The 13,819-nt window shown below is 40.9% G+C and overlaps 1 protein-coding gene across 1 annotated transcript in view; it reads right to left on the reverse strand.

Annotated features, from left to right (window-relative positions):
• The window catches only part of Pon2 (paraoxonase 2), a 33,643-nt gene that overhangs the window by 18,314 nt on the left and 1,510 nt on the right, over positions 1 to 13,819 (reverse strand). Inside the window, exon 2 of the mRNA XM_021164502.1 lies at positions 5,730 to 5,800. Within this exon, the coding sequence (XP_021020161.1) occupies positions 5,730 to 5,800 (71 nt within the window). The remainder of the gene's footprint in view (positions 1 to 5,729; positions 5,801 to 13,819) is intronic.

Here is a 13,819-nt window from a genome sequence, read left to right on the forward strand (position 1 = left end):
AACTCAGAAAATCCAACAGCAAAACCATACCAAACACCAAAATTCAAAACCCAACTGAAAAGTTGGCAAATCCCCTGCTCCCGCTCCCTCTCCCTCTTCTCTCTGTCTCTGTCTCTCTCTGTCTCTCTCTGTGTGTGTGTGTGTGTGTGTGTGTGTGTGTAGTATAAATACTACAGCCACTGTGGATAAGAGTGTAGATACAGTGTTCATAAAAACTGAAACAAACGACCTGTGATCTAGCAATCACTCCAAGGAAATAAAGTCATTAAATAAAGACCTATCTGTATCGGTATGCTTATTGCAGGATCATTTACAGCTACTAAGATGTAGAATCAATCAAGATGACCACCCATGTTTGACTAGGCTTAAAAAAATTGGTAGCCCCCATTTGTAGTTATATTAGAATATTATTCTGCTACAAAAGTGTGAAATCAAGCCGGGCGGTGGTGGCGCACGCCTTTAATCCCAGCACTCGGGAGGCAGAGGCAGGCGGATTTCTGAGTTCGAGGCCAGCCTGGTCTACAAAGTGAGTTCCAGGACAGCCAGGGCTACACAGAGAAACCCTGTCTCGAAAAACCAAAAAAAAAAAAAAAGTGTGAAATCTTGTCAACTGTGGGGTCACATGCTTATAATCACAGCACTCAAGTGGTTGAAGTACGAAGACTGTGAGTTTGAGGCCAGGTTGAGGTGAACAAACAAACAAAAAAACAACAAAACAACAACTATAAGCCAACTGGGGCTATACCATGAAAATATCTCCAAAATAAAAATAACAACAAAAAACCTTCTATACTACAAAAACAAACATGCAAAGGACAATATCCTCTCATTTGTAGTAACATGGCTAGAACTGAACAGTATTGTGTGGTCTAGGCTCAGAAACATATATGGTAACCTGTTCTCAGTTGATGGTAGTAACCTGTTCATATTCAGTTGTGGAAGCTAAAAAACTGTTTGTCATACAGAAATAGAGACTTTAACAGAGGTCACTATACGCTAGGAAGATCAGGGACAGGCAGAATAATCCATACCCAAAGTCGTTCTGATGTTTTATAGTACAATGGAGTAAGTTCAGTCTATACCCACTAAGCAGGTCCTTTAAAATCACAAAAAGGGCAAAATATGAAGATGTTCAATATGTCGTAGTTAGTGAATGAGTGTATATGAGGAGATGAAAATCTGATTCATTTGATTTAATCATTACAGACTACATATATGTATAAATTATAGTATTGCAGGCAAAGAAGCATAAACAGTTACCATTCAAAATATTAAGAAAGAAAAATAATCTGAAATTTATATGCTTGATACAGTTGGCGAACAAAGATTTGTTTTATGGTCCTTATATACTATGACCAAACAGGAGAAAGTCAGTTCTTCTACTCTAAGTTTGTGTGCTTCATAATTAAGCTTTACTACTTACACATGCATATTAAAAATTAATGTGGGCTGGAGAGATGGTTCAGTGGTTAAGAGCACTGACTGTTCTTCCATAGGTCCTGAGTTCAGTTCCCAGCAACTACATGGTGGCTCACAACCATCTGTAATGGGATCCGATGCCCTCTTCTGGTGTGTCTGAGGATAGCTACGGTGTACTCATATAAATGAAATAAATAAGTCTTTTAAAAAATTAATATGTTTTAAAAAATAAACTATAGGTAGTCAGCTTTAGCCCAAGTATTTAAAAATAGTATTTAGCAAATTAGTGCACTGCACTTTTTCTGTTCAAAGTATTAATCAGCTTCCTGGACACATTTAAGACTGTGGCATACCTTTGTATGCTGAGGTAACTCTGTAACACCTTTGACATAAAAAGAGTGCAATGGAAATCTTATGCGCACTTCCCCTTGTGGGTAGGTTGGAAGGTTGACCAGTTATTCATGTTCTCAATTTGTTTTTTCGTTTGATCTTTGTTTTATTTGCTCTTCTTCCCTATTTCCACCTCTTTTGCTTTCCATTACTCTTTTGTCTTCACCTTTTTTCTTCTTTTTCTCCTTTATCCTCAAACAAACAAATAAACCAAAAATAAATCCCTCTCAAATAAAGACCTCCCTCGTGGCTGCATTTCTACAGTGTTTCACGAGGTTTTACTTCTACCATTATTTATTTTGAGATAATTGGGGCAATCTGATGAAAACTGTAAAATCGAAGAAGCCCTTTTCTATATCCTGACAACACAGAGTGCTCTTCGACATCAGTTATTCCTTCATTTTTAAATCAAAAATAAACACCCCAGATCCTTTTTTACTTCTGAGATAGTCTGTGGAACTCCTTTCCTAAATTAATATGATCAAGATGAGATTCCTTTGAGAAATACTCTGTAATCTGAACAGGAAATTATAAGGTAAGGGATTATAATTAGCAACTCAGTGTGTAAACAAATGTGGCATGTTCTACAACAGACTATAGAAAATGCTCACACATCCTTGTAATAGCAGCATTTTTGAGGCAAAAACATTATGATTGCTATGAGTCAAGGTCAGCCTGAACTACAGTGAGTTCCAGCTTAGCCTGGCATACAGAATAAGTCGTCACTAATAATGAAATAGACTTTTTCCTTTTTGTTTATTTTCCTCTCAGATATCACATCCCAACTGCAGTTTTCTGTGACCCTCCTCCCATTACCACTCATTACTTAATTTTACACTTCAGATGGTTAAAATTATAAATTCTGCATTTTATACACATAATTCTTAAAAGAGCCCAACTGCAGTTTCTCTTCCTCCCTCTCCCCATTCATTACTAGATTTTACACTTCAGATGGTTAAAATGATAAATTCTGCATTTTATACACATAAATTTTTTAAAAATTAAAGAAATAAAAAAGCCTTCCAAGATGTCAAGTGACATCTTTAAAAGAGACTTAGTAAATAAATCATTGAAAGTAAAAACATTAAAAACAACAAGTAGTTTGAGGCCAGCCTGGTTTATACAGTGAGTTCCAGGCTAGTCAGGACTACATTGGGAGACTCTGTCTCAAATAACAAATAAACAAAACCACATCAAGAAAAGAAACCCTGAGGTAGGACTAAGGTGAGAGCTCAGCTGGAAAAGTGCTTGCCTTGCAAACATAAAGACAGGAGTTTGATCCTGGCTAGGTAAATGAGAGAAAACTGTCTCAAAACAAAGTGAAGAAAATCAAAGTGGCCAGCAGCTAAGGACACTAGCTAGGGTTGTCCTACAGCACCCACATCTATACACATGATTGCTCCCCCAACATGCCTCTGCACATATATGCAGCTTTGAACACGTGTACTTGTGAATGTGTACACAGAGAGAGAGAGAGAGAGAGAGAGAGAGAGAGAGAGAGAGAAGAGAGAGATGCACAGACACCTAAGAGATAGATATACATGTGTGAATACATAGAGCTGCTCACACCATTCAGGACTAGAGATAGCACAGCAGGAAGAACAAGAGCTCATTCAAATGCCATTTGTGACAACAGCCACCTCTGTATTTGCCGGAGTATTCACTAAGGAAAGCAGAGGAAAGGAAACAGGGTTATCTCTAGAGTTCTTTCTCTGAAAGAATGAAGTTTGGTGAAGATTGTGTTATTTACCACTTAGATTACATTGAACATATAATATTCATATGAACTTTTCATAGACAATAGTGTTAAAAAGTGTTTTTTTTTAAAAAAAGGAAGGTAATTACCTGGATATAAGTGGCCAAAGCATAGTAATAAGTGAAACTGGAAATATTCAAAATGTATTTAACAATGTTACTAGCTATAAGGAACAGGACACCTCTGTGTAATACAGATTTTAATTTGCTTTTAAAAAATCCAGTAGTCTTACCCATGACCAAATGCTGTCTTATAAAGGCTGGAAGGAGCATAACGTTATTTACTTCCATGTTACATCTCTTAAAGTATTCTAAAGAAAGATTTCAAGAGTTTTAAAGTTTAAAAACCTTCACTCCAACTACAAGGTCAACAATGTCAGTAACTAATAAGAAGACGGAGCTTTGGCCATGTTCATGTGTAGTAGAAACAGAATAGGAAGCAGGGTGCGCTGATATCTGTCTATCTCTAGTTACACCATGAGCTAACTGCCTTTAAGAAAAACCAGCATTTCTGTCACCCATTGATAAGTTAACTGTAATTACTAAGAAGCTACTAAGTCCTGGGGACTTTGGTAAATGGCAAAGGTAAAAACCAACAAGACAGGGACTCTGCCCTGAAGGAAACTGTAGTGACAGGGTGGAGAGGCCCTTGGAGTCTGTGCAGACAAAAGCTGCTCTTTTACTTATTTTTTTATTACATCTTTATTTACCTTTTACAGCAGAACGCGATTGGGCACTAGATTTCCATTCACAAGACTTGCTGAGTTACCAGACCTAGGGGGAAGCTCAAGGTTTTGTTCTCAGTACTTTGGAAAACAAGCCACATGGGAAATTCCTCATGTCAACTTCTGTTAACATGTATTCTTACGTCTAAGACTAGTACACACAAAATTAACTACAGGGAATGAAAAAAATTCGGGATGGAAACTTAAGCCATCTTGATTTGGTCTACTAAAGAGTTCATCTGGGCAGCTAAACACTTCAGACCGCAGAGCTAACAGTAGGTTGCATTCCATCTTACAACAACCAGTCTACCAGCCTCCTGAATCAAATCTACAGAATGACATGGAGAAGTTTTATCTTCCCCTTAGTGTTCATGTCGCACAGATGTTTTAAATGTTAACAAAAATAAACAAAAGTTCTGGGAGATATGCTGCAGCCAAGACTCTGACACCTTGGTGTGTTCTACATAGAGTCAAGAGGTCAGGGCCCACCCTGGCTATTTGCTCTCCCTTTTGTGATCACAGCTGAGAAAATTAAATAAAAAGAGTTTGTTGTTGCTGCTTCTGGAGTTTTGAAAGAGAATGGCTTCCATAAGCTTGTATGTTTGAATGCTTGGTACCCAGTTAGAAAAACCGGCTGAGAAAGACTAAGAGATATGGCTTTGTTGAAGTGAGTGTGGTTTTGTTGAATGAGGTGGGTCACTGGGAGCGGTGGGGTTTGAAATTTCAAAAGCAGACCTAGTCTTTCTGCCTGAAAACTGCGGGTCAGATGTGAGATCTCAGTTACAGTTGCACTGGCACGCCTGTCTGTCTGCTTCTGCACACTTAGTCGAGATGCACGGACTAACTCCCTGAAACTATGAGCAAGCCCCAATTTAACGATTTCTCTTATAGACTGCCTTGGTCATGGTGTGTCTCTCACAGCATCAGAAGAGTGGCTAATACACTAGAGCTGTTGTTGTTTCCAATAAATTGAAGTAAGGGTCAATTATACATCAGGGATAAAACCAGATGTTGGTGGCAAGATGGACAACAAAATCAACAGTGTTCCTGCTTATGCAGGACATACCTTCCTTCCAAATTCTCATCGCTGGGAACACAGACTGCCGGGGCCATGTAAAGTCTCAACTATACAAACACAACTCACAGAGGTTCCTCAGGTAACCATATATACCATATATATCATATATGTATATTTATGTTTATTGTGTATATATATATATATATATATATATATATATATATATATACAATAAACATATGCGCAACTAATCAGCCTAACAAGAAGAAATACAGGAAGTTTAAGATCAAAAGGGATGGTCAGAGAAGTACCATTGATCAAATGAGCTGCACTAATAATTGCTGAAAGACAGTAAAATCACACACAGCACCGCCAGCGAGCACCAGCAGGCACCAGGACCAGCAGCATCTTCCCATACATACCGATTCCTTTAATGAGGTGGCAGTTCGGAAGGTCTACAGATTCGACTTCTCTGGAGGCTTTAAGTCGACTTCTGTTGGAAAGCAAAAGAAAACTGTTTGTGTATATGTTCCCTGACAATCGGGCTGCACAGACTGTTACACGGCCAACAGTGGTTCCCACAGCCCGTACCGTTAAGAGTCAAGACAAGAGTTTGGTGTGTGCGCCTCTCTGTTCCAGTCTCTGCCTTCCAGACTTAGAGAAAGAGAAACCCTACAGGCTTAACCAAATAGAAAGATGCCTGGGCCTAGATAACTCAGCACCTATGGGTCCATGCCAAGTACACATTGTGGCTGTTCATAGCATATGTAAAATTTACAAATAAGATCTTAAAAGTTACTACTATTGTATGTGTGGATAACATGTGTGTTGAGAAGGTGACAGCAGGTCTCAGAATATGTGTGTGGGGTCAGAGGACAGTATTGTGGAGTTAGTTCTCTCCTTCCACCCTTCACATGGGTTCTGAGGCTAGAATTCACTGTGCCAAGCTTGTAGTGTAAGCGCTGTATCCTCTGAGCCATCTTTCTAGTGTCAAAATAAAAATAATAAAATCAAATATTACATTACTTGAAATGTAGCCATAAAGAAAATAAACAGTATGTGAGTATAGATGCAGTAAAAATACATTGAATAAATGAAAGTTTTAAAACAAATGTAATAGAATATAATAAATCTTACTCCCACATGTCCCTAGAGCAATTTAGGAGGCAAATTACAGTAAGAAGGATAAATAATTGAAGCAGCTGTAGAAGAAACAGTACGAATACAAATGATGCCAGTGGTTACAGTGACTAAGGGAAAAATAGTAAAAATATCGATAATGGTAATATATAGTATTATTTAACTATTACTGTATATATTATCTATATAATACTATAGTAATAAAAATATTGATAATGGTAATATGTAGTATTATTTAAATATTACTCTATATATTATCCATACACTACTATAATAGCAAAAATATCTATTTGCACAGGGCTAAGTTGACTACAGTTTAATCTGATAATCTCAGTGAACTTACTCAATTCTTCAACTAACCTCATGAACTGGGTACCATCAGACCCATCTTATGCACAATAAAACCAGCTCAGAGAGATAGGAACAAGTTTCCTTGTAACTGTTTGGAAGTCCCTACTTTTCTCCTAGAGGAGTGAAGAAATCTGGGTTCTTGGGTTATCAGTAGCACAGCCATGACCTCCGGCAGGTTAGTGGCTCTCTGCTGGCCTCAGTCTTTCTCATGGATGCAGTAAGGATCAACCTAGAAAACTTCCCGATTCCACTAACATTGTGTAGCTCCATAAATGTGCAGATACATCTGGACCATGAGTTCTGGTAAGCATCCTGTGTTGGTTTGGATGCTGATTTTACACAACTTGCTTATGAAGCCTGCTATACTGTACAAAACTAGGGATGATAACAGCTGGACGACCATTAAGTCGATAAACTATGTGATTAAATGCAATCTGTTTCAGATAACAGGTACAGCTGCATCTGTGAGCCATTTATTTCAGAGTGAACCTGGGTTACTAAGGAGGGCTATCTGCTAGGTTAGTTTTACTGGGCTATCTTTAGAGATACAATCTACCTACTATTAAAACTGTAGAGTTATGTTACCGAAAACTGAGTGTGACCTTTAGTTAATCAAATAATTTTCACCTGACTCTTCTTCATTATAAAATGAAAAGGAGATTTTTAAAAATCCCCTGAGGCTCAATATGCCAGGAGTTAACTGCTAGCCATTTGCCCTGGAAGGACCCGCTGCCCCTGCCTGTAGACCCCAGATGCAATGGCTCCCCTAGAAACAGCATCATCTCTACTGTTCACCCTTCTTTCATTGTCTTCCCACTGTGGAGGTGGGAGAACCCCTGACTTTTTTGCATTGAGGTATACTCATAGGAATTAAGTTTAGAAAAACTTGTGTTCTTAATAGGAAAAGCCCCCAAAGGAGAGTCAGCTGTCACCTCCTTCCTCTTCCACAACTGAAACACATGCACAGTGCTTGGCCCATCAGCAGCCATTCTGCAGGCTTGAGAACGAGAAAGATGAAGACATGAAGTCAAGAGGGAATGGTTAAATCACACAAGTATCCAAATAATATAGTTGCTTGTTTCCCATGTGTTTCTCTCAACACAGAAAATCAAAGTTACTAGTCAAGGGCATAGGGGAAACAGAGTTTTCAAATGCTTTGAGCTATCTGGCTACAAATCATAGACTCTTAACTGACAGTCATTATTTGGAAACCAATCTCTTTTTAATTCTGGAGACAGCAGTCCCCACCCAGAGTGAATCCAGACAGAGAGCTGTTAGCTGTCATTTTACCTGGTGACAGGTAGCAGTTTAGACACACAACACAACGGTACAACCTGCTGAATGAGGGGAACCCGGCAAACACCAGCCAGCCTTTCCACTTCCCCAGATCTCACTGCCCAGGAGTTTAAAAGAAAATTGACAGCTCTTTATCTTCAGCGTACACATGTATATAAAAAGGGGCCTTTATCTTCTATACACAGGCTTAGAAAGCCCTTTGGAATTGACCCCTACGGCCCCTGTAATGCTTACACTAGGTAACTGAAATTTGTGCTTAGGCATGCAAACCTGGGGAATTTTGCTCAACCACAGAGAAGCCAGGAAGCTGTGTGGGAACTGGGCCATAGTGTACTAAAAACTAAAGAGCTGGCCTAGAGTGCAGCCGCAGCGCTAAGGAGTTCCCCATTGGACTCGCAGTTAAATCACTCCAGAAGTCAATTATTCACATGTGAATTAGAGAAAGGAAGCTATTTGTCTAAGAAGTCAGTGAAAGACAGAAAATTCAAAGAGCATTCTAGTCAAGTGTCAATAAATGTACCTTTGGGGTTGAGGCTATAGATCAGCTGGTGGAGGGCTTGCCTAAAACCCTGACTTCACTCTAACTCCACATAAACTGGGTTTGGCTGCAAAAGTTTGTAATACAAACGGAATTTGAGGCCAGCCTGGACTACATGAGATCCTGTACTTTTTTCTTTCAAGGTTTATTTGTTTATTGCTTTAGTATAAACATGTTCTATACTTATTTAATGTATGTGTGTGCGTATATGTTGTTTGTGCATGCGAGGATATGTGTATTTGCATGTGTACATGCAGATATAGAGGCCAGAGGTCAACCTCAGTTGTCTACATCAGTAGCTGGCAACATAATTTTTTGAAAGAGGATTTTCGGGAGCTGGAGAGATGGCTCAGTGGTTATGAGCACCAACTGCCCTTCCAAAGGTCCTGAGTTCAAATCCCAGCAATCACATGGTGGCTCACAACCATCCATAATGAGATCTGACATCCTCTTCTGGTGCATCTGAAGACAGCTATAGTGTATTTAGATATAATAATAAATAAATCTTTAAAAAAAAAAAAAGAAAGAAAGAGGATCTTCCACTAAACTTGGAACTCAATGATGGGTTAACCAGGCTGGCCAATGAGCTTCACGGATTTGCCTGTGTCTATTCCTTACTCCTTACTGAGGAATGTGTGCTGGGTTTATAGGCACACACTCCTGTGGGTAGCTTTTATGTGGATGCTGGGGATCTGAACTTACGTCCTCACGCTTGCCCTGTGGCCACGTTACTGACTGAGCCATCTCCATAGGCTGAGAAGTTCTATACTTTGAACAACGTGATCAGCACATCATGGTCTCACAAGAAATGCTGGGAGGGTGTGGTGGGTAGCCAAAGCGTAGCTAAAGAGGCTGCCCCTTCTGACGTGGTCTGAAGAAAACTCCACCACTTACCGTTAGAACTGTGAGAAAAGGTGTCAGGCATCAGTGGCTGAGAGGGCTCAGTGTTCAGGAGTACTGGCCACTCCATCTCAATAATCTGAGTCTTATTTCTAGAACTGGAGTTAGGTAAAGAGAACTGACTCCTAGAAGTTGACTGTCCTCTGACCACATTCACACATACGTGTACACACACACACACACACACACACACACACACATTACAACAATAAACTATATTAAAGTTCTGAAGGTAAGAAGCCTCAAGCAGATTGTTGAGACTTGTGTCTCGGGGTTCCTGCCCACACTCTTTTTCCTCTAGTGTACTCAAATCTCATAACTTGTCCAAGTCTGTCTTTGCGACAGACAGCAACTAGCTTGGGAGTGCTGGCCTACTTCTACTTTCCCCTCTGTTGCTCAAGAAGGGAGGGGCAGAAAGGGTGGCTACAGAGCAGCATCTTCCCGTCTTCCCGGGGGAAACTTAGCCAGCTACAGCTCAGTGGGATAAACGACAACTTCAATGACATTTATCCATTGGGGACAAACTTAACGAAAGTGTATCCACTGTTTAGCTAAAACTCAAGTCAAAATTTAAGTGGGCATCCTGGGAGAGAGAAACCACTTGACAGCCAACATCTCATCTTTAATAACTGAACAAACAGAGAGAAGGGACCGGTTAAAGCAAAAGGAGCGCACAGCCCGGGGCCATCTCCTTGCTCTGAAATCCTTTCCTGCAGGGATCTCAGGGCCTGCTGCTTTTTGAAGTAGACCCTGCGAGTCTGAGAGAATGTCACCACACTGCAGGCAGGAGAGTCAGGCTATGCTCCAGTCACATACATGGTCACCATATGCAATATAGAGTGCTCAGCTAAATCTGCCTTTAGTGAAATGGTGTCTCAAACTGCATACTTATTCTAAAATGTGTTAAATGTACATTGTGCTAAAGAATGATGTGGGCTGCTGAGATAGCTCAGTGGATAAAGTGCTTCCTGCACAATCACAGGGACCCGAGTTTCACCCTTAGCATCTGTGTGAAAGTTGGATGCAGAGGACCAGGTCTGAAACCTGTACGGGGAAGGTAGGGACAGGAGGGTCCATGGAGTCTGCTGGTGAGCCAGTGTAGCTGAATCAGTAAGCTCCTGGCTCAATGAGAGACCCTGTTTTTAAACATAATGTAGAAAACAATTGAGGAAGACACCCAATGTTCACCTCTGGCCTCCGTGGGAACATACACACTCATGCACACATATAAATGCATACATGTACAAACATACATATAGGACACACGCACACACAATGATTCTCTGTTAATCTGAAATTCCAACTTAACTGGAAAAACCTGATTGTTTTTTGGGAGGTTGGGGTGGGGGTGGGGCAATCAAACTATATAACATTTCACCCTACGTGCTTGCATCACTCTATTCGGAGTTTCAACTTGCCAATGAAGCCACCAAGTCACCAGCTCCAAAATCATTGCTCATCGAAGTTTATCTTAGCCAGAGCTTTATAAAGAAAGCTTGCACCAAGTTGTAAATTACTTACCCTCCGCACCTCTGCATTCAGTGTGTGCATGTGTGCGTACATTTGCCTGTGTATGTGTGCATTCATGTGCATGGAAGTGTATGTGTGTGTCCATGTGTGTGTCCATGTGTGTGTGTGGGGGGGGGGGTCTATGTGTTGTGGATGTGTGGATATATATACTCATATATACATACAGAAATCCTATGAGGACACTGGGTACCTTCCTCTATTGCTCTCCATCGTACTGCCTAGGGACAGTCTGGCCTTACAGACCCGCATGGCCATGTAGGATTTTTGCATGTGTCCTTTGGGTTCACACTCGGGTCCTCATACTTGCATCACATGCCCTCTACTAGCCATCTCCTCAGTCGCATCCCTGATGGGTATATTTACTTTTTCTTAATTTGTGACTATACCTGTCAATCCAAGAGACTTCAGCTTTGGACCTTAATGTGAATAAGGAAAGGGGGAAGAGTTGACTATTCATCGAGAAATTTTCAGTTTATGGAAACAATGATGGTTTGACCGTCGATGATAACTGAAGGAGTCTAGGAATTTTCATGTCCCATTTTTACTACTGAAAGCTGAGTGGACTGCGCAGAAGCACCTAACTGCAAGAGCCTAAAGAGTGCAGGAAAAAAACACCAATGGACAACACCAAACTGCACAGCGTCTGTCAAATGAAACAAGCGATCAACAGATTTAAGAAACGCCCCCACCGAATGGGAGCATGCATTTGCAATACCATCGCTAACAGCCAGAACAAGTCAGAAACTTGCATTAGCTCACACCTAACTCATTAGCAAACAAAGCAATGCAAACAAACAAAAACCCAACAACCCAGTTTCCAAATAGGCAAACACCCTGAGTGGAGACTTCTTGGAAAAAGATAAATGATGGCCACTGTGGTTATAAAGAAATAACCTACATCCCTGATAATCAGGGAAATGCAAATAAAATGTTCTAAGAGATACAATCTTGCTCTAGTTACAACGACTACTGCCAAAAAGGCAGAAAGCAACAGTGAGCTCATCTCTCCTCTGGAGCTTGAACACATGCTCTGACGTGCACCCACGGACTCAGCATTGAACCACTGCGCCACACACCTTGTTCAGAAAGGCATCCTTTACTTTCTGTGGGTTGAAAGTACTGTGACATTGTGAAACAGAGATGGAGATGCCCTACAACTTGTTAAAGTGTAAGTCTCGTATATGACCAGCAATCCCAGCATGGATATATATCCAAAGGGAGAGAAGTCAGTGCTGAAGAGATACTTGCATCTCAGTAGTTTCTCAGTATACATAACAGGCCCCAAATAGGAACAGCTTAGAGCCCTCCCATCAACAGATAAATGGGAAACAACAATGTGGGGGGACTTATACAACAGATACAGTGAGAGAAAGGGATTGTAGAGGATTGGTGTTGCATATATGTGATTTTCGTACTCAGGAGACTGAGACAAGAAGATTTTCATGACACAGATGCCAGTCTGGGATAGACAAAGAGAGACCCTGTCTTAAAGAGCCAGGAAGGAAGGAAAGAATGAAGGAGAGAGGGAAGGGAAGGAAAGGAAAGGAGAGGGGAGGGAAGGGAAGAAAGAAGTGAAGGAAGCAAGAATGAAAAATGGGAAAATTCACAGACATGAATAGAAGTTGAATATAAAAGTAGTTGCCCCATAGGAAGAACAACAATATGATCTAACCAGTATCTCCAGAGCTCCCTGGGACTAAACCACCAACCAAAGAGTACACATGGTGGGACTCATGGTTCCAGCTGCATATGTAGCAGAGGATGGCCTAGTTGGTCATCAATGGGAAGAGAGACCCTTGGTCCTGTGAAGGTTATACGCCCCAGTGTAGGGGAATGCCAGGGCCAGGAACTGGGAGTGGGTGGGTTGGGGAGCAGGGGGAGGGGGGAGGAGATAAGGAGTTTTGGAGGGGAAACCAGGAAAGGGGATAACATTTGAAATGTAAATAAAGAAAATATCTAATGAAAAAAATAAAAACAGTAGTTACCCAAGGATAAGGCTGAGCCAGTGGCGGCAGTGAGACTGTCCAAAGGGCAGAATGGTCTGATTAGAAGACAGGCAGTGCAGTGACGTGAGCTAATAGTAAGTAGTGTATGCTTCAAACCAGGAAGAAAGAATGCTTAATATTCTCATCTCAATGAAAAGGCAAGTGTTTACGGTGACTGCTGTGCTAATCACTACAGATCTCATTATATATAAAATTAACACCTTAGCCCACAAGTATGTGTGTTTATTATTTATCGATTAAAAACAAAGGCTAGCCTGACCCATCCAATGTGTGGAGAGTCTACAGGAGCAGAAGCATTTCCGTGCCCTGACAATGAAGCCACATTGCCATTCCCTGGCACAGGCATAAGGCTGACTTTCTCCCTGTTCCAGTGCTCCCACCGTGCCCACTTCTCACAGGGCCTTCTTCCTAAGTGAAGCTATGGGACACTGGAATTGCCTTGCAAGATGTGTTATCACTTTGATTTGACTCTCATTCTTGGGGATGCAGTCTGGGTCTCCTTTATCATTCCCAAAGTGTTTTCCCCATGCCTAGTGGCATCTCTCAATGCTTAATGCATACTGTACACGAGGATTGCTAAGAGAGGAGTGTGCTTCGTGTTCTGATTTTGTAGTGTGGTGCTGGGCTGGAATCCCAAGCTTCATGCATTCTGGGCAAGTGCTCTGTCCCTGAGCCACACTGCACATCATTAGCAAAGATCTAAACGTTAAAAAAAATAATAATAAAAAATAAGGGAAGAGGGGAGGGGAGG

This window comes from Mus caroli, chromosome 6 (assembly GCF_900094665.2).
Source record: "Mus caroli chromosome 6, CAROLI_EIJ_v1.1, whole genome shotgun sequence".
NCBI lineage: Eukaryota > Metazoa > Chordata > Mammalia > Rodentia > Muridae > Mus > Mus caroli.